Source organism: Dendropsophus ebraccatus, chromosome 4 (genome assembly GCF_027789765.1).
Source record: "Dendropsophus ebraccatus isolate aDenEbr1 chromosome 4, aDenEbr1.pat, whole genome shotgun sequence".
Classification (NCBI taxonomy): Eukaryota; Metazoa; Chordata; class Amphibia; order Anura; family Hylidae; genus Dendropsophus; species Dendropsophus ebraccatus.
In genome coordinates this window covers 23024577-23050546 of record NC_091457.1, presented here as the reverse complement: position 1 = coordinate 23050546, position 25970 = coordinate 23024577, and the positions used below count along the sequence as shown (strand labels likewise).

General features: G+C 44.1%; 1 protein-coding gene across 1 annotated transcript; it reads right to left on the bottom strand.

Annotated features, from left to right (window-relative positions):
- Window positions 1-6533: 6533 nt before the first annotated feature.
- On the bottom strand, window positions 6534-12744 carry LOC138789227 (olfactory receptor-like protein COR4). Its single transcript, XM_069967836.1, has 2 exons — window positions 12670-12744; window positions 6534-7502 (listed from the first exon to the last, which is right to left on the bottom strand). Exons 1-2 carry the CDS (start codon window positions 12742-12744, stop codon window positions 6534-6536), a joined length of 1044 nt encoding a protein of 347 aa, XP_069823937.1.
- Window positions 12745-25970: the final 13226 nt, after the last annotated feature.

The following is a 25970-nucleotide window of genomic DNA, read 5'->3' as shown; positions in this document are numbered from 1 at the left end:
TACACACACAGCTCTGCGTAGTACTACACACACAGTTCTGCACAATATACTGCACACACAGCTCTCCACAATATAATGCACAAACAGCTCTGCACAATATACTGCACACACACAGCTCTGCACAATATACTGCACACACAGCTCTCCACAATATACTGCACACACACAGCTCTGCACAATATACTGCACACACACAGCTCTGCACAATATACTGCACACACACAGCTCTGCACAATATACTACACGCACAGCTCTGCACAGTATACAACACACAGCTCTGCACAATATACTGCACACACAGCTCTGCACAGTATTCTGCACTCTGCATAGTACTACACGCACAGCTCTGCACAGTATACTACACACAGCTCTGCACAATATACTACACACACAGCTCTGCACAGTATACTACACACACAGCTCTGCACAGTATTCTGCACTCTGCATAGTACTACACGCACAGCTCTGCACAGTATACAACACACAGTTCTGCACAATATACTACACACACAGCTCTGCACAATATACTACACACACAGCTCTGCACAGTATACTACACACACAGCTCTGCACAGTATTCTGCACTCTGCATAGTACTACACGCACAGCTCTGCACAGTATACAACACACAGTTCTGCACAATATACTACACACACAGCTCTGCACAATATACTACACGCACAGCTCTGCACAGTATACTACACACACAGCTCTGCACAATTAACTACACACACAGCTCTGTACAGTATACAACACACAGCTCTGCACAATATACTGCACACACAGCTCTGTACAGTATAATACACACACACACACACACAGCTCTGCACAATATAATACACACACAGCTGTGCACAATATAATACACACACAGCTCTGCACAGTATACTACACACACACACACAGCTCTGCACAATATAATACACACACAGCTCCGCACAGTATACTGCACACACACAGCTCTGCACAATATACTGCACACACACAGCTCTGCACAATATACTGCACACACAGCTCGGCAAAGTATACTACACACACAGCTCTGTATAGTACTACACACACAGCTCTGCACAATATAATGCACACACATACAGCTCTGCACAGTATACTCCACATATACCACAATAAATTGCAACAAATCACCTTTATTAAGGCGTTAAAATAAAAATATGTTAATAAAAGTTGTGATATTGGTTCCAAAATCTGACAATTGTTTTACTTCCAATGTAATCCGATAAATCCAATAATACATAATACATACATAATATACATAATACAGCAATCATACAGTTCTGAGAACATTTGGCATCGTGCTGATTGTTCTCCAGGGATAATAGGAGGGAAGGTATTTCCGTCACCGTCTATTACAGAATTCTTCTCACCAATGTCGTTCTCATGTCTCATAATTATTATTTGTTCTGTTCCTTTGGGACAATAGACAAGAAATGTAGCCGCTAAGTAATTGGTCTCTTGGTGGCATCATACAAAGCCTGACGAATGTGATCCCATCCCCCCATGGAACCAAGTAAGTTTATAATTGTCTATTATTCAATTACTTTGGAGTTTTTATTATTAGTTATGACCCGTGTAAAGTAACTAACACTTTACATGAGTTTGTGTTACTTTGTACTAGTCATCTGGGTATTAGTCATATGAACATATTGACAAACCTCATTGTCAATAGAATTCTATGCAGCCATAATGTGGCAAACTATGATGAAGCTGACCTGGGAGAAACACGTTGGTTCCTCTAATCCAGCTTAACATTTATATCTCGGAGTGCTGAATCCTTCACAAAATGTCTTTATATCTCTTGTGGCCCCCCGTAGCCTGCAATAAAAGGTTCTCATGTGGCATGTTCCAATACATAGTGCAAGTATTCTGCTCTAATATAGAATATAGCTGGGAAGTGCTCAGGAGCCCCATACAGAATGAATGGGTAGCTGGCCTGGCGTTGAGCGCTCCATTTACTGGGTTGGATTGTGTTCCTGGATTGGTGGGAGTCTAGGCGGTTAAACCACTGGATTGGTGGGGGTCTGGGAAGTTAAACCACTGGATTGGTGGGGGTCTGGGAGGTTAAACCACTTGATTGGTGGGGGTCTGGGAGGTTAAACCACTGGATTGGGGGGGGGGGTGTCTGGGAGGTTAAACCACTGGATTGGTGGGGGTCTGGGTGGTTGGTGGGGGTTTGGGCGTTATTCACCAATGGCGCGCTTGAGTTGGCTGTGATCCCATCTCTCTGGCAGTGTCGCTTCTCAGGGACGGCCCACATGACTGGTTCATAGTAATTTGTAGAAATGAGTGAACCAGATTCAAAGCAAAACTGATCTGCGCTCATCTTCCTCCATTCGGCTGGCCGCTCCATGCAGAGGGAGGATACCGCGCGGTGTCAACCAGGAAAATACTTGGAAAACGTGCATACAGCCATAGGCCATGTTCACACAACGTAACTTTTGTACTTATCATGGCTGTTGTTGCAACGGCCGCGATTGGTACAGAACTTACGTTGTGCTGCAGGCCGAGGGAATCCCGGCCGGAGTGTATACACAGGGTATTGAACTGATCTGCGCTCTATTTTCCATAACGCAATATTACGGCAATGACTCCAGACTGTAGATTGTAGAGGGAAATAACAGGAGGCAGCAAATACTTCAAGTCTTCTAGCTGCTTGCAAAGCCTGATGGTTGTAACTAAGGATGGTCCGAACCTGCCGAGGTTAGGACCATCGTATGAACCCGAACGCTCGGCATCAGCCTATGGCTATGGCTGTATCCTAGTTTTCCAGGCAGTCCTCCCGCTGTATCCACCGTACGAACCCGAACCTCAGCGGGTTCGGACCATCCCTAGTTGTAACTGAAACACGGAAAACATGGGGAGTAGGGAGTAGTGTATTCCATCAGAGAACAGCATATATGCTCACCACAACTCAGCCTATCCTTATAGGGATTATTGAGCGTCCTCTGTGACCTCTGAAGAGGTCATCCTACAGGAAGCTGCTACTGTCTTATACTGGTGCTATCTAGCTACTGATGTCATGTGATGCTGTAATGCTGTACAGATCACTTCACAGCAGCCTCCTTCTTATCATCACAGACAAAACAGGAAGTCTTAAGATGAGATAAGATAATCCTTTAATAGTCCCACCATGGGGAAATTCAGTGTGTTACAGCAGCATAGATATTAAAAAGCTAAAAAGGTAAAGCAAAGGCATTACGATTAAAGTAAAGAAAGAGAAGAAAAAGGTAAAAAAGATACAATAAAACATTAGACTATTTTAGTTCTTTTTGTGAAGTGATCTCTGCATAGGTCGGTGTTGGTTGTACAGCCTAACCGCTGCAGGAAGGAAGGACTTCCGATAACGCTCCTTCTCGCACTTTGGGTGAATTAAGACCTTAACTTAAGACCTAGTGGTGAGAACTGCAAGATTACAGGATTATGGAAAATTAGGAAAAAAATATCACCAACAATTTTTTAGAAATAAAACAGCATAAAAACATAAAGGTAATTTTCTGATGACACATTCCCTTTAATGGGGATTCCAGTGTGATAATCTGTTTGACATTTTTTCGGAGTTGTATAAATAAAAAAAACAAAAAAGACAAGTGATACTCAACCACCCTTATACCCTGCAGCCCTTTAACCAGAGATTGCTGATCCCCCCTGTTCACTACTTTTCCCTACTTCTAAAATGAGATCAGTGGGGGACCTGCCCACTCAGCCAATAAATAGACACAACGGTGTCCTCACCAGTGATTGGCTAAGCGGACACTGTGGTAGTATCACTTTTTTTATATATATATAAATATATTTTATTTTTATACCTATTTATTTTTCACACATTGTAGATGTCAAAAGTTTTCATCAGAGTCTGAGTGTTCAGTTTCTGACCGCTCACTAGGACAAGCAGGAGAGAAGTACAAGGCTGAACACTTCTCCCCTTGCTCTTTCTGCCTGTGGCAGAGACGGCCCTATTAAGATTCCATCGCGGTGAAAGGTTTTTTTTAAAGTGACAGTGCCCATTTAAATATTTTATATCTGGCCCCATTTTTCAATTTACACTATGGCAGTATCTAGGCAATTTAGTAGACTGTATACTTATATACTTATATATACTTACATATATAAATGTATATATATATATATATATATATATATATATATTTATACGTATACATAATTACACTATATAAAACACAGATTAAGGCTGGGTCCAGACTACGTTTTTGCAATTCGTTTTTTTAAACTGTTTTTGCAAAAAATAGGATGGAAAAAACGGATGCAATTGTGTGAATCCGTTTTGATCCATTTTTCTATTGACTTCCATTCTAAAAAAAAAGTTTTTGATCCGTTTTTTTAAATAATGGAAAAACGGATCAAAACGGATGCACACAATTGCATCCGTTTTTTTGGTCAGTTTATCATCTGTTTTTTGCAAAAAAATGGATTACAAAAACGTAGTGTGAACCTAGCCTTAAACCTTTTGTGGTGAGCCTCATCTACTCACAATTCTGCAAACTGAACCTCATGGACCCAAGTCATATTGGTCTGGATTCCTGTACTGTGAAGGAGGTGATCGATCATACACTTTTCCCTAGTACTCACGCATCCCACAAGCTTTTCAGTATCTTATTCCTAAAGGGGTTATCCACACTACAAAAACATGGCCACTTTCTTCCAGAGACAACACGTCTCTTGTCTCCGGTTTAGGTGTGTTTTGCAATTAAGATCCATTCACTTTAATAGAACGGAGTTACAAAACCTGCACCCAAACTGGAGACAAGAATGGTGCTGTCTCTGGAAGAAAGTGGCCATGTTTTTGTAGCACTGGATAACCCCCTTTAATCTAGCTCTTAGCACAATTTTCCAGACGCATTTCTCCTAATCAGGTTCATCAGGGGACTTCTATAAATTGGTCTGGATTCTGTTGTGACTACCTGGTCTGTGGCGATAATTCTATCCCTTATATTTTCGAGTTACTTTCCAGTCTGAGAGTTATTGTTTAGGATCAGTTTTTGTGTAATTTTCTTCATAGGTACACGAATAAATAGCAGAGTAATACATCTAATTACCTAACCTGATGCTTCTTAGTCCATGACATTGTTTTCTATAATTTTCCATGTTATTAGGTGTACGGTACGTACACTTCCGACCCTCTGAATTTTGATATAGCAAATTATAAGTGAAACATTCTGTTTGTAACCATTGCTTACCGTATTTTTCGCTTTATAGGACGCACCTTTTGATAAGACGCACCCCTGATTTTAGGGGAGAAAAATAGAAAAAAAAATATTTTGCTCATTGTCACAGTTTGGAGATAGCATATAGTGCCCACATAGTAACCAATCCCCCATAAAGTGCCCCACATAGTAGCCAGTGCCCCCCATAGTAGCCAGTGCCCCCCATAGTAGCCAATCCCCCCATAGTAGCCAATCCCCTCATAGTAGCCAATCCCCCCATAGTAGCCAGTGCCCCTCATAGTAGCCAGTGCCCCTCATAGTAGCCAATCCCCCCATAGTAGCCAATCCCCTCATAGTAGCCAATCCCCCCATAGTAGCCAGTGCCCCTCATAGTAGCCAGTGCCCCTCATAGTAGCCAATCCCCCCATAGTAGCCAATCCCCCCATAGTAGCCAGTGCCCCCATAGTAGCCAGTGACCCCCATAGTAGACAGTGACCCCCATAGTAGACAGTGACCCCCATAGTAGCCAGTGACCCCCATAGTAGACAGTGACCCCCATAGTAGACAGTGACCCCCATAGTAGCCAGTGACCCCCCTTAGTACCCTGTGCCCCCCATAGCAGCCATTTCCCCCCCTAAAACAACAAACCAGTAACTCACCTGTCCGGCGGCCCCAGCAGCTCCTGTCTCCCGTCGGCCGCGCGCACTTCCGACATCCTCCGGGCACAGGCAGCGGGGTACAGAGACGCTGCCTGTGCCGGAAGTGTCCTGCAACCTCTATCATGAATGATAGAGGCTGCAGAACACATCCAGGACACAGGCAGTCTCTGTACCCCGCTGCCTGTGCCCGGAGGATGTCGGAAGTGCGCGCGGCCGACGGGAGACAGGAGCTGCTGGGGCCGCCGGACAGGTGAGTTCCGGGACCACCTCCGCCCGCTCGCTCAGCTGACAGCCGATCAGGAGCCCAGGAAAGTGCTGCTCATTGCACTTTCCCGGGCTTCTGATCAGCTCAGCTGAGCGGCGATGGAGGGGCAGGCTGGGCGGGCGGAGGGGATCGCTCAGAGCCGCTCACTATGCATATGCATAGTGAGCGGCAATACAGGGGGCGGGCGGGATGGCTTCCATGCGGTGCTCAGCACTGCTTGGGAGCCGTCTTCGCTTTATAAGACGCACTTAGATTTTCCTCCCACTTTGGGAGGAAAAAAAGTGCGTCTTATAAAGCGAAAAATACGGTATGTCGTGTACAAAGTAGAACCCTAAGCAACCAGATAAATCTATAGTATATCAGTATGGAGTCGAGGAGATAAATACATTTTGGAAAAATTTTCAAAATTTTTTTTTGTATTTGTTAATATTTTCACTTTAGTGTCCATATCTGTTTCTGAATTAATTTCTTAAAGACCTTCACTAGCTCTTTGTTTCTTACGCTGTAAATCAGGGGATTGCTGAATGGGGTCAGCACAGTATTTATCAGAGACTTGAACTTGTTACCGTCGCGAGAATTGTCATCGGACGGCACCACGTATAAAGCGATGAGAGCGCCGTAGTATACGAAGACGAGGAGTAGATGAGTGCTGCACGTGGAGAAGGCTTTCTTCCTCCCGGTGGTGGATGGTATACCGAGAATGGTGACCATGATGCATATGTAGGATATGAGGACAAACAGGAACGGCAGCAATATCGTAATGATGGATAACGCAAAGTCTTGCCATATTATGATCAATGTGTCGGATGATGAGATTTCAAGTATAGGCAATAAGTCACAAAAGAAGTGATTGATGATGTCGGAGTCACAAAACTCCAACCTGAACAGGAAAATGACTTCAGTAGAGTCCAGTACGAAGGCGAGTGACCACGAGAAAGAGATCAGCCGGTAGCAATGTCTAATGCTCAGAAGGGAGGAATATCGTAAGGGGTCACAAATGGCCACATAGCGATCGTAGGCCATAACGGTCAAGAGGAAAGACTGAACAATCCCCAGGAAGCTGTACATGTAAAACTGGCAGATACAACCCACTATAAGTAGGTGACCCTTCTCCCACCATGTGATGTACAGCAACTGAGGCACAATGACAGACGAGGACAGGACGTCGCTGAAGGCAAGGTTCTGTAGGAAGATGTACATGGGGTGTCGGAGATTCTTGGCATACAGCACTGTTAGGACGGTCATGAGGTTTCCTACCACTATGATGGTATAAATAACCAGTATGATGACAAACAGAGGAATCCTGAAGCTTTGAAGGTTCTGAAACCCCCAGAGTAACACTTTAGTGACTGCGGTGTGATTATCCTGGCACATGCTGGGTGGGCTGCAATAGTTCACATCCTGCAAAGGGAGAAAATATCATGAAATTCAAGAAAAAAAAAATTCTATGAGAGATATATATAATGAATACTGCTGAGCTGACGCCATAATTAGAACTGAGGGTAAGAGTACAAGACATGTACGGTGTTGTGTTGTATCATATTCATTGACAGCTCAAACTCATTTACTTACTCTATCTATCTATCTATCTATCTATCTATCTGTCTACAGCACCAAAGCAGGCCTACAACAGGCTGAACCAATAAAGCACTAAGATAATGAATCAATGCCGTACATAGGTACTGCATTAATCGCTGAGATTCCAGGTATTTGGAAAAAAAAAAAAAAAAATCACACAGCCCCACAAACTGAAAGATAAAAAAAAAAAAGTTATAGAGGTCAGAATAGCAAATATAAGCAATTTAAAAAAAATACTGTATATTTTACTACTTAAAAAAAATAATAATAAAGGTACATACATTGGGTATCATTGTGATTGTACTGACCTGAACGACATAGATAACATGTAAGTTTTAACACATGGTTATAAAATAACAAAATAAAAAGACAGCCATAAAAAAAAAATTGTGAAATTTGTGAAATAACATCCGTTGCTTGCCCAACAACGGCTGTTGATATGAAAAACGGACGTTGTTTTTTACATAGTGTGAACCTAGCCTAGGAATTTTTTTGCCCGTTCTGTGAAAAATTAAATTTAAGACCAAGACTATTACTGATGTAGGCTATGTTCACACAACGTCTTTTTTTGGGGCGGTTTTTCCATTTTGGCACCAAAACCTGTCCGTTTTATGCAAATATTAGCCATAATTTGCAAAAAAAATGGTTTCGATGAATGTAGCGTGATAGTAAGGTGGATTGTAAAAGAAATGTTGATGAATTTCCACTTACCACACAGGTGTTTTCATAGCAGTATAGTATATACAGTACAGTATATATATCTCCTTATCTTTCAGCGTAAAAAGTTCAAGTGAAGATGATAACGTACTGCGCTCACATGCTTGACACTCGGCCTATCATTAGCCCTTACTACCACTGGGCTTTTATAGGCTTACAGTACGCAGGTGATAATGGTTGTTTCTATGTATAGAAGGGAAACATATTTTTACAGTCCTATGGGATTATTGGTGAGAAGACAATAAGGAAACTCTTTTAGTAACAGTTTTAAAGGGTTTGTAAACAACAGATGCGTCATTAGTCATTGTGCGACGTGCAAGCAAACAAAATACCCCACTAATACAGGATTTATATGACCCTTTAGAAAGATTGGCCCCATTAATGTGAAATGTTTTTTTTTTTTTAAAAACATTAGACATTAGCCCTTACAGCAGAGGTGTAGGTCGCTTTACTGCTTTTGGGGCAAAGATTCAGTTTGACTTTTGACTTTTCAGGCTTCATCGTGACCTGTGCAACAATTCCCCCTGATACCCATTCAATCTACAGTACTTAGATAAATCCCTCTGGTTTCAGGCAGATTTGCCCGTCAGAATCCCAGAAGAGCTGGGTAACTCTTCCTTAGACTAACACTATCCATAAAGAGAGTTTGTATGGCTCCACAAGACTTGAAATTAACGTCCCATTTATCTAAACTAGAGCTTCTTAAAATAAAAGTCTGGGGTCTGCTGTCCCCCGCTCCAATTCCCAGTCCCCCGGCTGCTTCTAAGTCTAAACGGGAACCCGGGTCATGACGTGTCAGACCCACTGAGCCAGTCAGTGTCCGTATCGGGGTCCTGCCTCGGCCACTGACTAGCTGAGTGGGGCTGACACATCACGACCTGGGTCCCCGCTCAGACCAGGAATCGGCCCGGAGCCCAGGAACCAAAGCGGAGGACAGCGGACCACAGCTCTTTAAAAAAAAAAAGTCCAACCTCAGACTTCTTCTTTAGACTTTTTATACCCCGGTCTCACCATGCAATCCATCTTAATGCTGGGGCCTCACCAACCAACACCTACTACCACACAGTTTTTTTTACCATGCAAGATCAGAAATGTGATAATTTAATAGTTCTGGTGATTCCGCGCATGGCTATAACAAACATGTTTATTATTTTGTTTATATATTTTTTTTTAGTAAATAGGAAAAGGGGGGTGATTTAAACTTTTATTAGGGATTGGGATTTTTTATATCTACAAAAAAACATTTTTCTCCACACGGAATCACTTGAACTAATAAATTATCGCATTCCTCATCTTGCACGATAAACGGTGTAAGCGCAAGGTCATGTTCACACAACGTCAAAAAGAGGGAAAAAGAGGCCACCTTTTTCATTTAAAAAGACGTCCGTTATTGCCCAGATGTGATTGACTTCAATGCAAGGACGGACGTCCAATGCGCACGTTGTCTGTGCGGACATCAAAATAATGATCATGCCAATTATTTTTCGGAAACCTTTTGTAAACAGCGAATGTTATTTTTTTAGTTTTTTTCACAGAGAGGGTAGCCATGTTGTGTGGGGCATAGAGGGTAACCATGATGTGTGGGGCACAGAGGTTAGCCATGTTGTGGGGGGCACAGAGGTTAGCCATGTTGTGGGGGGCACAGATGTTAGCCATGTTGTGGGGGGCACAGAGGTTAGCCATGTTGTGGGGGGCACAGAGGTTAGCCATGTTGTGGGGGAAACAGATGTTAGCCATGTTGTGTGGGGCATAGAGGTTAGCCATGTTGTAAGGGGCACAGAGGTTATCCATGTTGTGGGGGGCACAGATGTTAGCCATGTTGTGTGGGGCATAGAGGGTAGCCATGTTGTGTGGGGCACAGATGTTAGCCATGTGGGGGGCAGAGAGGTTAGCCATGTTGTGAGGGGTACAGAGGTTAGCCATGTTGTGGGGGGCACAGATGTTAGCCATGGTGTGGGGGGCACAGAGGTTAGCCATGTTGTGGGGGGCACAGATGTTAGCCATGTTGTGAGTGGCACAGATGTTAGCCATGTTGTGGGGGGAACAGATGTTAGCCATGTTGTGTGGGGCATAGAGTTTAGCCATGTTGTGGGGGACAGAGATGTTAGCCATGTTGTGTGGGGCATAGAGGTTAGCCATGTTGTGTGGGGCATAGAGGTTAGCCATGTTGTGGGGGGCACAGATGTTAGCCATGTTGTGTTTGGCATAGAGAGTAGCCATTTTGTGTGGGGCACAGAGGTTAGCCATGTTGTGTGGGGCATAGAGGGTAGCCATGTTGTGTGGGGCACAGAGTTAGCCATGTTGTGTGGGGGCACAGAGGTTAGCCATGTTGTGGGGGGGGGCAGATATTAGCATATATAAATAAAATAATGGGGGTTATTTATATCAAAACTTGGGCAGAGGAACAGGGAAAGAGTTGCCCATAGCAACCAGCAAGACTCTAGGTTTCATTTTTTTAAGGCCTTTTTAAAAATAAAAAATGATTGGTTGCTATGGGCAACTACTCCCCTGCTACTCTGCACAGGGTGTAATAAATCCTCCCCATATTGTTGCTATTGTAGTGTAGAGATGTACAGTGTTAGGGCAGTGCTGCTGCTATGTGTAATATGGAGCGGAGAGAGGCTGCGTCACCTCATGGCAGTCACCATTCTATCTATTTCTTGCTGAGGTAACAGAATCCTGCCTCATTGACCCCCCGCCCACCAGTAGGATGGTTACTGTAGTGTATATGTTATCCAGGACTACAACTCCTATCATGTACATGTGTGCTGGGGTTTGTAGTCCTACAACAGATAAAAGATTCAGAAAACTAGTTGATTTGATACTATAAGTAATTGGCAGAGACTGAGCCACCATGCTGATCAACAGACACTTGTAGTAATACAGACATTTCCCGCCTATTGGTAGAGTGGGTGGAGCTAGATTCAAAGAGGAGGGGGTGGAGCTACAGGCTTGCAGAGCTGTGATGTCACTGCTGACCCCTGTGACCTGGAAGTTCTTTATGTAAACAAAACAAACAAACACAAATCCAAAAAGCAGCAACAGAGGAGGAGGCCCGGGTACACAGGGGTGAAAACAACTAAGGGAAAGGGACAGATTACATATTATTCCCTTTTCCAATAGGAAAAAAATGTTGGACAACCTCTAGTCATGAATATGGTCACATGATTATTATAGGTCCTTATGCTATAATATCAGATATGAAGGTGCTGGAGTGCCGTATAAATACGTACAATACTGTTTATGATTCCATATATTTTCAGAAATAAAGAAGAGATAGACTCACGTTTCAGTTGCTGAATTTTATCCGTTTTATTTCAGAAATTTTCGCATGGTGAATCCATACCGGTAGCTAGTGGGCTCTCTCGGGTGTGCATAGAACGGAGTGGGCGTTCCTTACTGCCGTGACGCGACGTTTCGGGGCGGACCCCTTACTCATGCGTGCTGGCTAGTGGGACGTGCTCCTTCTTATTCACCTTAGCCCGACCCTTTACGTGTCGTCATTCAGACTATGATACAATTTAAGTTATTCAATAAAACAATACTATGTTGCATACATATAATGCTAACTATGAATTCATTCAGTTATATACACATTAGTCTTTTTTTATATAATGCATTGGCCAAGCCTAAGATCTAAAAAGTAAGCCGGGGCTCGATCTTCATGTGTGTTACAGGAAAGGTTTAAAGCTACATATTTCATTTAAGCCTAGTGGTTCAAGGCTATTTAGGGTCTTAATCCAATAGCATTCGCGCTGTAACAACTTTTTCCTCACTTCTGTTTGTGTGCCTGTCATGTTAGTCTGTTCAAGGATCACCCATTTCAATTCATATACATGATGTCCCATTAGTTTAAAATGCCGAGCTACTGTTGTTTCTCCGTATGTTTTTTCATCCTCTTTAATATCTCTTTTTATATACTTCCTTATTAATGCTCTATGCTCATTTAATCTAATTTTAATTTGTCTGCTCGTTTGCCCTACATAACACTTACCGCAGGGGCATTTTAACATGTATATGACATTCTGACTATTGCATGTGTAATATCCCTTGTGTGAAATGGTGTATCCTCTTGTGGGGTGTTGTAAATTTTCCCCTTTTATAATTGCTGAGCAGTTTTGGCAATTTAAGCATGCAAATGTGCCTTTTTTTCGGGTACGTAAAAATCTCTGTGTGCTGATCTGTTTTTTCCTTATGTCTCCCCTCACTATATGATTAGCTATAGTTCTACCTTTCTTCAAGGCAAATGTAGGTGGCTCCTTAAAAATCTTACCAAACTTGGGATCTTTTTGTAGCAGTCCCCAGTATTTTGTGACAGTTCTTTTGACCAAGTTGGTGTGACAGTCATATTTTGTGACAAAAATCAATCTCTCTCCAGTTTTTTGTCTCTCCTGTGTGGGTTCCTGTTGTATTCGTTTAATCTGTTTATAATTGTATCCTCTCCGTGTGAATTTCTGTATCATCCTGTCTTGGTTATTTAATTTTTCTTTTTCTTCACTGACTATTCTCTCTACTCTTCTTAACTGACTTTTAACTATGCTTCTGAAAACTTGTGGTGGGTGATGGCTTTGTTTATGTAAATAGTTATTTCTATCCGTTGACTTAGTGTAAAGTGTAGTATGTATTTCCCTTCATGGATCGTTATCTGTACATCTAAATAATGTATAGTGGTAGGGTGGTATTCCATGGTGAATTTAATGGTGTTATGACATTGATTAAGATCTTGTACAAATTGTAGTAAGCTATCCTCGGAGTCATACCACAGCATGAACACGTCGTCCACATACCTGAACCAGGTGAACGACGTGTCCATGCCGGGGCGACTCACGACGTGCATTCTCTCAAAAATTTCCATAAAAATGTTAGCCACACTAGGGGCCACAGACGACCCCATCGAAACTCCATATATTTGGAGGAAATATTCTATGTCAAACCTAAAGTAATTTTTAGACAAGGTAATGTCCAGTAATCCCATAATGAAAGCAATCATAGCATTATCCATGCGTGGATCTTGATTAAGTAGATCACCTATACACGACATTCCCTCATCATGGGGTATGTTCGTGTATAGGTTTTGCACATCTAATGTACATAAGAATTTAACATTCTGCATGGGTAACGTACGGACTTTGTCCAAAAAATCTTGTGTATCACGTAAACATCTGGGGAATGTCCTGATGATGTCCTGCAAAAAACTGTCCACGTATATTGCAAGGGGTTGAAGTAGTGACCCAGTCAGGGACACTATGGGGCGTCCCGGTGGTGAAGTCAGGTTCTTATGGATCTTTGGGGCCAAGTACAATATTGGAGTCCTCGGTTCTTTAACCAATAGGGACTCCGCGGTTTTTTCACTGATCAGTCCGCCTCTCATGGCTTCATTTAGGTACTCTTCCACTTCAATCTTAAAAGTATTTGTGGGATCACCTTTAAGCAACTTATACACCATCGGGTCCGCCAACTGTCTCCTTCCTTCTAACATGTAATCATCTTTATTCATCACTACGATGGCCCCCCCCTTGTCCGCTTTCTTAATGACAAGGAAGGGGTCATCGGCCAGTTGTCGCAATGCTCTGTGTTCGGACTTAGTCAGATTTGATTTTATGTTTTTATAATTATCCCATTTTTGGTCAATTTCAGCCATAACTGATTGCGTGAACACCTTCAGAGTGTCATTGTCCATTACTGGATCAAAAGTGCTTTTAGTCCGCAATTTGGGTGGTATTTTATCTATGAACCGAGGACTCCAATATTGTACTTGGCCCCAAAGATCCATAAGAACCTGACTTCACCACCGGGACGCCCCATAGTGTCCCTGACTGGGTCACTACTTCAACCCCTTGCAATATACGTGGACAGTTTTTTGCAGGACATCATCAGGACATTCCCCAGATGTTTACGTGATACACAAGATTTTTTGGACAAAGTCCGTACGTTACCCATTGTCACGGCCGCGGCGGCGTCCCGCGTTCCGGGCCGCCGCCGCGACCGCTTCCTGCCCCATGCAGCAGCCGGTGTCCATAGTCGGGGACCCGGCGCTGCTATCACCTCGGCCCCGGGGGGCGCCTCACCTCTCCACGCTCCTGTCTCCCGCTGTGCCGGCCGGCGCGCGCGTCCCCGCCTCCTAGGGCGCGCGCGCGCGGCTGTCTCAGATTTAAAGGGGCAGTGCGCTCCTAATTGGTAGTTGCACCTAATCACTCCCCTATAAATCCCAGCATGCCCTGTCCCCTGGGTTGGAGCCTCTACATGCTTCCCATAGCGTTTGGCCCAGCTCCCTGTTGTTCCTGTGTCCTGTCCGTTACCTGGTCCCAAGTCCCTGTTCCTGAGTCCTGTCCGTTACCTGGTCCCAAGTCCCTGTTCCTGAGTCCTGTCCGTTACCTGGTCCCTAGTCCTGTTCCTGGTTCCTGTTTCCCTGTCACTCCACCTGTTCCCGTGTCCAGCCTGTCACGTGCGCTCTCACCTGCAGACCATTGCCTGTGCCATCTCCTGCCACGCCTCGCCTGCCGACACCAGCAACCAAGCCAGGGGTAGCGACCTGGGGGTCGTCTGCCGCAGCAAGTCCATCCCGCCTTGCGGCGGGCTCTGGTGAAAACCAGCGGCCCCTTAGACTCCGCTCCCTGGTGAGGTTTGTGCCATCGCTGGTGCCGGTCCAGTGGATCCACTACTCCAGGCGTTACACCCATGCAGAATGTTAAATTCTTATGTACATTAGATGTGCAAAACCTATACACGAACATACCCCATGATGAGGGAATGTCGTGTATAGGTGATCTACTTAATCAAGATCCACGCATGGATAATGCTATGATTGCTTTCATTATGGGATTACTGGACATTACCTTGTCTAAAAATTACTTTAGGTTTGACATAGAATATTTCCTCCAAATATATGGAGTTTCGATGGGGTCGTCTGTGGCCCCTAGTGTGGCTAACATTTTTATGGAAATTTTTGAGAGAATGCACGTCGTGAGTCGCCCCGGCATGGACACGTCGTTCACCTGGTTCAGGTATGTGGACGACGTGTTCATGCTGTGGTATGACTCCGAGGATAGCTTACTACAATTTGTACAAGATCTTAATCAATGTCATAACACCATTAAATTCACCATGGAATACCACCCTACCACTATACATTATTTAGATGTACAGATAACGATCCATGAAGGGAAATTACATACTACACTTTACACTAAGTCAACGGATAGAAATAACTATTTACATAAACAAAGCCATCACCCACCACAAGTTTTCAGAAGCATAGTTAAAAGTCAGTTAAGAAGAGTAGAGAGAATAGTCAGTGAAGAAAAAGAAAAATTAAATAACCAAGACAGGATGATACAGAAATTCACACGGAGAGGATACAATTATAAACAGATTAAACGAATACAACAGGAACCCACACAGGAGAGACAAAAAACTGGAGAGAGATTGATTTTTGTCACAAAATATGACTGTCACACCAACTTGGTCAAAAGAACTGTCACAAAATACTGGGGACTGCTACAAAAAGATCCCAAGTTTGGTAAGATTTTTAAGGAGCCACCTACATTTGCCTTGAAGAAAGGTAGAACTATAGCTAATCATATAGTGAGGGGAGACATAAGGAAAAAACAGATCAGCACACAGAGATTTTTACGTACCCGAAAAAAAGGCACATTTGCATGCTTAAATTGCCAAAACTGCTCAGCAATTATAAAAGGGGAAAATTTACAACACCCCATAAGAGGATACACCATTTCACACAAGGGATATTACACATGCAATAGTCAGAATGTCATATACATGTTAAAATGCCCCTGCGGTAAGTGTTATGTAGGGCAAACGAGCAGACAAATTAAAATTAGATTAAATGAGCATAGAGCATTAATAAGGAAGTATATAAAAAGAGATATTAAAGAGGATGAAAAAACATACGGAGAAACAACAGTAGCTCGGCATTTTAAACTAATGGGACATCATGTATATGAATTGAAATGGGTGATCCTTGAACAGACTAACATGACAGGCACACAAACAGAAGTGAGGAAAAAGTTGTTACAGCGCGAATGCTATTGGATTAAGACCCTAAATAGCCTTGAACCACTAGGCTTAAATGAAATATGTAGCTTTAAACCTTTCCTGTAACACACATGAAGATCGAGCCCCGGCTTACTTTTTAGATCTTAGGCTTGGCCAATGCATTATATAAAAAAAGACTAATGTGTATATAACTGAATGAATTCATAGTTAGCATTATATGTATGCAACATAGTATTGTTTTATTGAATAACTTAAATTGTATCATAGTCTGAATGACGACACGTAAAGGGTCGGGCTAAGGTGAATAAGAAGGAGCACGTCCCACTAGCCAGCACGCATGAGTAAGGGGTCCGCCCCGAAACGTCGCGTCACGGCAGTAAGGAACGCCCACTCCGTTCTATGCACACCCGAGAGAGCCCACTAGCTACCGGTATGGATTCACCATGCGAAAATTTCTGAAATAAAACGGATAAAATTCAGCAACTGAAACGTGAGTCTATCTCTTCTTTATTTCTGAAAATATAAGGAATCATAAACAGTATTGTACGTATTTATACGGCACTCCAGCACCTTCATATCTGATATTATTGCATGTGTACGGACTAGTGGCAGCCTGGGAGTCTGAGAGTGCACATCACCTGTGCGGATCATTGACACACACAGTGTATAAGAGACTTTGTTCACACTAGACATTTTTTGTATTATAGGTCCTTAAAGGGATATTCCCCCAAAATTATTATGTTGCCCACCCATAGCTTTCCATCTTTCCAATACCAATTTATTATAGATTCTGCACAGTTTTGCTGTTATGAAGGTGCATTCACCCCCACCAAACGCATAGAATCATCAAATCTTAGTCCACTCCGACACCGCTCCCTGCTCCTCCGTTTCTTCAATGGGCTACGTTAGCGATTCCAACCCAGCCCACTGAAGTGAAGGAGGACACTGCTGCTGCTGATCACTGTCTCCCTCCGGACACTGTGTGCCCCTCTGCCCCGGAGCTCACCCTGATTGTACCCCCCAGTGCTCACTTGCGCCCCCCCTGTGCTCACTCGCCCCCGTTCACCCATCTCTGCCTGTCAGCACGTTCCGAGGGGATGAATGACAGGCAGAGAGGTCTGTTACTAATCTCTCTGCCTGTCAATCATCCCATGGAGCATGCTGACAGGCAGTGCGCGGTGACTAGACACGGGCGGAGAGCCGTCCAGATGACTACCTCCCCATCTGTGCCTGTAACGCACCCAGGGGATTAAATTGCTTTTTTTCCTGGTATACAGCTCCTGCTGCAGGAGTTGTATACAGTGGTTTAGGGAACCATATCAGCCTGATTGGGCTCATTGGTTCCCTTTAAGGGACCACTTTATAATACACTGTGCCCCCAATAAGGTATAATGCATTATTCCCCCCTAATACACTGTGCCCACCTTATGTGGTATGATGCACTATGTCCCCCAATACACTGTGCCCTCCTAATGAGGTATGATGCACTATGCCCCCCTAATACACAGTGCCCTCCTAATGAGGTATGATGCACTATGCCCCCCTAATACACTGTGCCCTCCTAATGATGTATGATGCACTATGTCCCCCAATACACTGTGCCCTCCTAATGAGGTATGATGCACTATGCCCCCCTAATACACAGTGCCCTCCTAATGAGGTATGATGCACTATGCCCCCCTAATACACTGTGCCCTCCTAATGAGGTATAATGCACTATGCCCCCTTATTACACTGTGCCCTCCTACTGAGATATGATGCACTATGCCCCCTAATACACTGTGCCCTCCTAATGAGATATGATGCACTATGCCCCCCTAATACTCTGTGCCCTCCTACTGAGATATGATGCACTATGCCCCCTAACACACTGTGCCCTCCTAATGAGGTATGATGCACTATGCCCCCCTAATACACTGTGCCCTCCTAATGAGGAATGATGCACTATGCCCCCTTATTACACTGTGCCCTCCTAATGAGGTATGATGCACTATGCCCCCCTAATACACTGTGCCCTCCTAATGAGGAATGATGCACTATGCCCCCTTATTACACTGTGCCCTCCTAATGAGGTATGATGCACTATGCCCCCCTAATACACTGTGCCCTCCTAATGAGGTATGATGCACTATGCCCCCCTAATACACAGTGCCCTCCTAATGAGGTATGATGCACTATGCCCCCCTAATACACTGTGCCCTCCTAATGAGATATGATGCACTATGCCCCCCTAATACACTGTGCCCTCCTAATGAGGTATAATGCACTATGCCCCCCTAATACACTGTGCCCTCCTAATGAGATATGATGCACTATGCCCCCCTAATACTCTGTGCCCTCCTACTGAGATATGATGCACTATGCCCCCTAATACACTGTGCCCTCCTAATGAGGTATGATGCACTATGCCCCCCTAATACACTGTGCCCTCCTAATGAGATATGATGCACTAAATTCTCTGGAGTTCCCCTAATTTTCTTTTTTTTCTGTGTTGGTTGTGGATTATGAAATTGGTTGCAAAAAGCTTTTTTAGGTCCATTTAATTTTAGTAGGTTATGGACAATTGTCACGTACACACTTGTCTAGCTTATGGTGTGGAATTGATTATAAGAGGGGATGTATCGCCACTCGCTTATCTTGCGCCCACCTTCCACTTATTTTGCAAACCGAACTTAACCCCATTGCTTCATTTTGACCTGGACAACCGTGCATCAATGGCCTTTGGCATGATGGGGTTAAATCACACCCAACACAGCCACACACTCCATATACAATCTGCTGCCATTTATCAAGTATAAGCGATAAGTCCCCAATACACACAAACACTGCTCTCCAGCATCCAAAGGGTTATACACTCTAAAAGAAAATGTGTGGATTATTTTAGATGAAACAGACTCTAAAGTTTTAGGCTTTAATATAAAAAGTAAAGTGCGTACAAAAAATATACACATAAAAGGATATACCAAACAAGCAAACACAGTTATATAGTAAAGCTAAAGAGAACAAAACATACTTAACCCCTAGACGACCCAGGGCGTATAGTTACGCCATGGAAGTCTGTCCCCAGACGACCTAGGGCGTAACTGTACGCCCTGGGTGTTTCTCCCGCTATGAAGCGTGCTCCGGAGCGGAGCGCGCTTCACAGCAGGTGGGGGGACCTCACCGGCAATGACACGCTGCAGCGATCGCGCTGCCGCGTGTCATTAACTCCTTAAACGCCGCGATCGCGGCGCGACCTCGGCGTTTAAGTGTAAGTGACAGGGGGAGTCCCCTGTCACTTACCGATCGGGACCCCCGCAGTGTGACTGCGGGGGTCCCCGATCGGTAAAACGGGCCGCCGGAGGTCTCTCACCTGCCTCCGTGCGGTCCGATCGGCGATCTGCTACACTGAGCCTGCACAGGCAGGCTCAATGAGCAGATCGCCGATAACACTGATCAATGCTATGCCTATGGCATAGCATTCATCAGTGTAGAAATCCAAGTACTGTATGTAAAAGTCCCCCAAAGGGACTTCAAATGTGTAAAAAAAAAAAAAGTTAAAAACACTAACACACAACCCCAAAACCCCTCCCCCAATAAAAGTTGAAATCACCCCCCTTTCCATTATATAAATAAAACATATAAAATAAATAAACAAATAAACATATAATATACCGTAGCGTGCGTAATTGTCCAATCTATTAAAATATAACAAGCGTCATTGCGAACGGTAAACGGCGTACACGAAAAGAAGGAAAAAAGTGCGCGGATTACCGATTTTATGTTACATTATATATAAAAAAAAATTAATAAAAAGTGATCAAAACGTCCGATCTTCACAAATATGGTATTAATAAAAACTAGAGATCATGGCGGAAAAAATGACACCCCATACAGCCCCGTAGGTGAAAAAATAAAACCGTTATAAGCGTCACAATAGTCCCATTTTATTTATAATTAATTGCCAAAAAAAAGGATTTCATTTAAAAAAAATATATAACATTAGAGAATCTGTGTAACCTGCATATGGTTGTGTTCGTACTGACCTATAGAGTAATGGTATCATGTCGCTTTTACCATATATGACATTACGTAGACACAGGAACCCCCCAAACGTTACCATATTGCATTCTTTTTTGCGATTTCACCTATTTATATCTTCATAAATAATATATTTGGAATTCCATCATACATGTTATGGTAAAATGAAAGACGCCATTACACAGTACAACTATTCCTGTAACAAATAAGCCCTTACATGGCCTTGTAGATAAAAAACTGAAAGTGCTGGAGCTCTTGGAAGGGGAGGAGGGAAAAACAGAAACACTAAGATCAAAATTTGCGCGGTCCACTGGGTCATTTTGGGCCTGGTCCTCAAAGGGTTAAAGAGTAACTGTCATGTTTTTTTTTTATTGCAGAAATCAGTAGTATAAGCGATTTTAAGAAACTCTGTAATAGGTTTTATCAGCCAAAAAAGCCTCCTTCTGTACTCAAGAAGCAATCTCCCTGCCTCCCCCCCCTGACTTCTTATCTGTGCATTATCAGGCAAACACGTCTTCATTACAGAGAAGCCAGTGAAGACGGGTTCTGCTCTCTCCATTGTAAGCCTATGAAGGGGGAGGGGCTGAGGGAGATGAGGGAGCAGGAAGAGGTGACATGAAGGTCAGGGCCGTTTCTAGAGGCAGGCGGGCCGGGTGGCACCCCCCGGACTCTACTTAGCTGCATGCACCCCTGGCCGCCCGCCCGCCCAGCTCGCTCGCCCCATCACCTGGTAAGACTGTCCTCCGCCCGCCCGCCCGCCCGTAGCTCCGCCCCCGCCCGTAGCGCCGCCCCCGACCCGCCTGGACTATGACAAAGCATAGGCTGGAACAGGCGATGGCCTAGGGCGGCATCTAGTGGTCCATAGCAGGGGGCGCCAGGCTCAGACTAGAGAGAAACCTCCAGTGTGCTCCCCTCTGCCCCAGGTGTCAGAATCCCTGCTGCAGGGCTACTCATCTGCTGTGTATAGTTTAGTTACACAGACACAGTGAGCTGTACTTGCTCCATGTGTCTCTCCTGCAGCAGTGAGGCCCGTCTCTCTAGGCCCCGCCCCCTCTGCTTACAGTGCAGGACCCTGCCGCAGGAGGATGGGAGAAGCCACACAGGATCTTACAGTCTTCTTCCTGAGGTCCTGGGCTGTGTGTAGCTCTCTGCAAATGTCGGGTCACAGAGGAGGGGGAGAAAACACAGCACATCAGCCTGCAGAGGTGACACAGCATGTGATCAGTGGGGAGCTGTATCTGCAGAGCTGTGTGTGCTGTGTCCCCTCCTGTATACCTCCATCTGCTGCATCTGAGGACCAGACCTCTTCACTGCTGTCCTGGCTGAAAGTCTGATACAAGTAAGGAGACAGACACAGGAGGTTCCTATGTGTTTGTGTGTGTGTGTGTTGTGTATAGATGTGTGTGCATTGTGCATAGATGTGTGTGTGTGTGTGTGTGTGTTGTGTATAGATGTGTGTGTGTTGTGTATAGATGTGTGTGTGTGCATTGTGCATAGATGTGTGTGTGTGTGTGTGTGTTGAAATTCTGTATAATATACACTTTGTCCATAATATACGCCGCCCACACATTCTCAGTATTCTGTATGTCAGTATAATGGAGGTCACACAGCTTTCCCAGCATCCTGTATGTCAGTATAATGGAGGTCACACAGCTTTCCCAGCATCCTGTATGTCAGTATAATGGAGGTCACACAGCTTTCCCAGTATCCTGTATGTCAGTATAATGGAGGTCACACAGCTTTCCCAGCATCCTGTATGTCAGTAATGGAGGTCACACAGCTCTCCCAGTATCCTGTATGTCAGTGTGATGGAGGTCATCCAGCTCTCCCAGTATCCTGTATGTCAGTGTGATGGAGGTCACCCAGCTCTCCCAGTATCCTGTATGTCAGTGTGATGGAGGTCATCCAGCTCTCCCAGTATCCTGTATGTCAGTGTAATGGAGGTCACCCAGCTCTCCCAGTATCCTGTATGTCAGTGTAATGGAGGTCACACCTTGCAGACTTTCCTGCACCAAGCAGCAGAATTACTATAATTTAGGAGCCTATAGGAGGGAAAAGGGAAGGAAGTTGCTGGATAAGTGCGGAGCCTGAGATGTTTGTCTGGCAGGTTCTGAAGAGACGAATTGTAGCTGCAAGAAATAATCATGGTGGTCTGGGCCAGATGGAGAGGAAAAGGAAAGTGACGCCTCAAAGAAAACGTCACCTGTGAGTCCCTGTATGATGATTTTGTATTCGGTTGAACACTATCTCTTAGGGGTGCAACACTGCTCCATGCCATAATACACACACTGCTTCTTCCTAATAACCCGAATCCTGATAAAAGCCCCCCTTCCTTCTCCAGGGCCCTTTTATTAAGATTCGCCCTGTTGCCAAAATGATCTAGAAACTGCCCTGATGAAGGTCAGCTGTTTGTACACTCTCTGGGCACCTAAAAAGCTGGATTCAGGTTTCAGAAAGGTCAGTGCTTATCTATGAACTTACTGAGAGAAGATTGCAGGGTGTTGTGCTGTGCAGGACTGCTCCGTGCTCAGTCACTCCTAACAGCCCCTCCCCTCTCCATAGCCACATAATGGAGACAGAAATCCTGCTTCATTTGATGTGAGGGAGGGGGGGTTGGGAGATTGCTTTTTCAATCCAGAAGGAAACTCTTTTAGTACATAAAACCTATTACAGAGTTTCTTAAAATCGCTTGTACTATTGATATTTAATGTTTTCAGAAAATTGGCCCTGAAATGACAGTTACGCTTTAAGCACTATATAAATAATCTGGGGATAAGATAAAATAACATGACGGAGATGAGATTTAGGCTGAGCTCTACTTACATTTCTGGTGATAAAATCATGTTTTATATCTGTATTCTTTGGCTCGGGTTTCTACCGGGTTCAGGAGGCAAATTTGTATTGTATTAGACAGTGTAGTGATAAGGGCTGTAGTAATTTTGTTCTAAAGGATGGGGAAGTCTGGTTTGGCGGCACATATGTCCATCTATCCGTCCTTTGAAGCTGCACAAACCAGGCCTAAAGTATCAAGTGTGATTATTATTATTATTAATGTTATACCAATATTTATTGCCAATAGAGCCGGTTGGCAAAAATGTAGAAGAAAAAAGATCCAGTTTGTCCAAACTGATTATTATTGATTATTGACTGTATAATGTCAGTATTCCTCTGGATCTAATACAGTCTATAACGTCAGTATTCTTCAGGATCTTATAGAATGTATAACATCCGTATTCCACTGGATTCAATAGAATGTACAACGTAAGGCCATGTTCACACGGCGTATGAGACCGGCCGTTCTGTGACCCGTTCTGTGACCATATGCACCCTCATACTAATTCACCATAGCACACACTGGAGAGTGCGGCCTGAGCCGCACTCTTCATTGTGTGAACTGACATGTCTGTGTGGCCGCTATTCAATGAATGGCGGCCGCACAAAACTGACATGTCAATTTTCCGTGCGGCTGGTTGGAGTCCCGGCCGGAGTGCATACTATGAAGGGCATTTATTAAGTCCGGCGTTTTCTGCGCTAGACTTAAAAATACCCCACAGCTTCGGCGCTACGGAGATTTATGTAGAGGCGGACAGCCGAAAACCTACTCCAGCTGAAGACTGGAGTAGGTTTTCGGCGTAACTTTAACAGAAAAAGATAATGAATCGCACGGACTATGAGTCCGCGCCCCCTTTCCGCCCCCTCCACACCCCCGTTCAGCCCCCCCGGCGTACCCGGCGGAAAGTGCCGCTTTGCAAATATTTTATTCGCAAAATGGCCGTTTTGCGAATAAAATATTCGCAAAACAGCACTTTCCGCCGAAAATCAAAGATACGCTAAATGATACATGTCCCCCTATGTGTATACACTCTGGCTGGGATTCCATTCATTCACATAGAACGTATCTTTTGCATTAATCACGGCCGTTGTTGCAAATTGCAACAACAGCTGTGATTTATGTAAAAGATACGTTGTGTGAACCTGTGTGGCCTAAAAAAAAATGCAACGGGATCTAATAGAATGTATAAAGTCAGTATTCCTTTGGTTCTGATACAGTCTTTAATGTCAGTATTCTTCATGATCTAATGGAATGTATAACATCAGTATTTTGGGAAGAGATTAGAGATGAGCAAAGCAAATTCACAGCGGTTCGTTACCAAATTCGTTAAATATGGCGGCCGCACATGTTAGCTTACAAAAGTGTAACATGGCGGGAGCAAGGTATTATCCATACTTCATAGCACCCATCTAATCACATGCAAGCCCCTCTGTGATGTCAGCACCTCCCCTTCCCCCTCTATAAAAGGTGACTGGCTTCCTGGAGGCGGCCAGTCGGCTGTGTATAGTGGAGCGCAGGTTGCAGCAGGCAGTTAGAGCAGGGACAGAAATACAGAGAGATAGGGACAGAAAGAAGAGGAGGTTGATTGTGGGTGGTTTTCTGTGGGAGCAGTGAAACCATAGTCCAGTATACCAAGTAATTGGGTGACTGTTGTTCATTATACCAAGTCACTGGGTGTGCATTATAGAAAGTCACAGTCCATCTTATTACCTTACTGGGAGCTCATTTACCAATGTCCACTACTGTCCTGGGAGAAAATTGATATTACACCACTGATCCACCAACATCCACTACTGTCGATGGCGGAAATTGAATTATGATTTGTTTGTTTTCGATTCGCAAATTTTATTGATCCAATATTTGCAAACCTTGCAAAACTAATTTTCAGCTGCTTCGCTCATGTCTAGCAGAGATGGATTTGAAGTAAATAGAGGAGATAAACAATTGGTTACAGATGAGCAAATCGAGTCCAGCGAATCCATCAATTTGCTTCGTTCTGCGAAGCAAATTCCCGCCAATTTGCTAAGGAAATTCTGGAGCATCCCTGGGTGGGAGAAAAGGATTAGCCATAATTCCTAGCACCCATCCAATCAGCTGCAGGCCCCTCTGGGATGTCAGCACCCCCCCCCCCTCTATATAAGGTGATTTGCTTGCGGAGGTGGGCAGTCAGCTGTGTGTGGAGGAGAGAGCAGGATGGCAGCAGGCAGCTAGAGCAGAGCAGGGAGAGACTAACAGAGGAATATAGGGACAGAGAGGAGATGATAGGAGGGCTGATTGTGGGTGATTATTTGTTGTAGCTGCCAACCAAGTGTCCAGTTTACCAAGTAACTGGGTGCCTTTAGGAATTCACTGGGACCAGTGAAGACACAGTCTATATTATTTACTCACTGGGCACTGTAAACTCTTATAAACTGCCAATACACTGGGATCAGTGAATGGAGCATGCACTTTACATAATCAGGGCTTGCCGTCCACTTCTTTTGTGTTATACAAGTTGGGTTTCATTAGATTGGATGATTGACTGGCTGATTGACTTTTTTTAAAATTGTGATTTTCCAATTTTTCGAACCATTTACAAGAACATGCATTAACACTCTTCTGTAGTAGTCCCAGTCTTGTAGCTACTACAGTTTAGGCTGTTTTATTGAAATTCGTTAAGATTCAATTCACAAATATTAACGAATTTGACCCAAAATTTGTGAAGC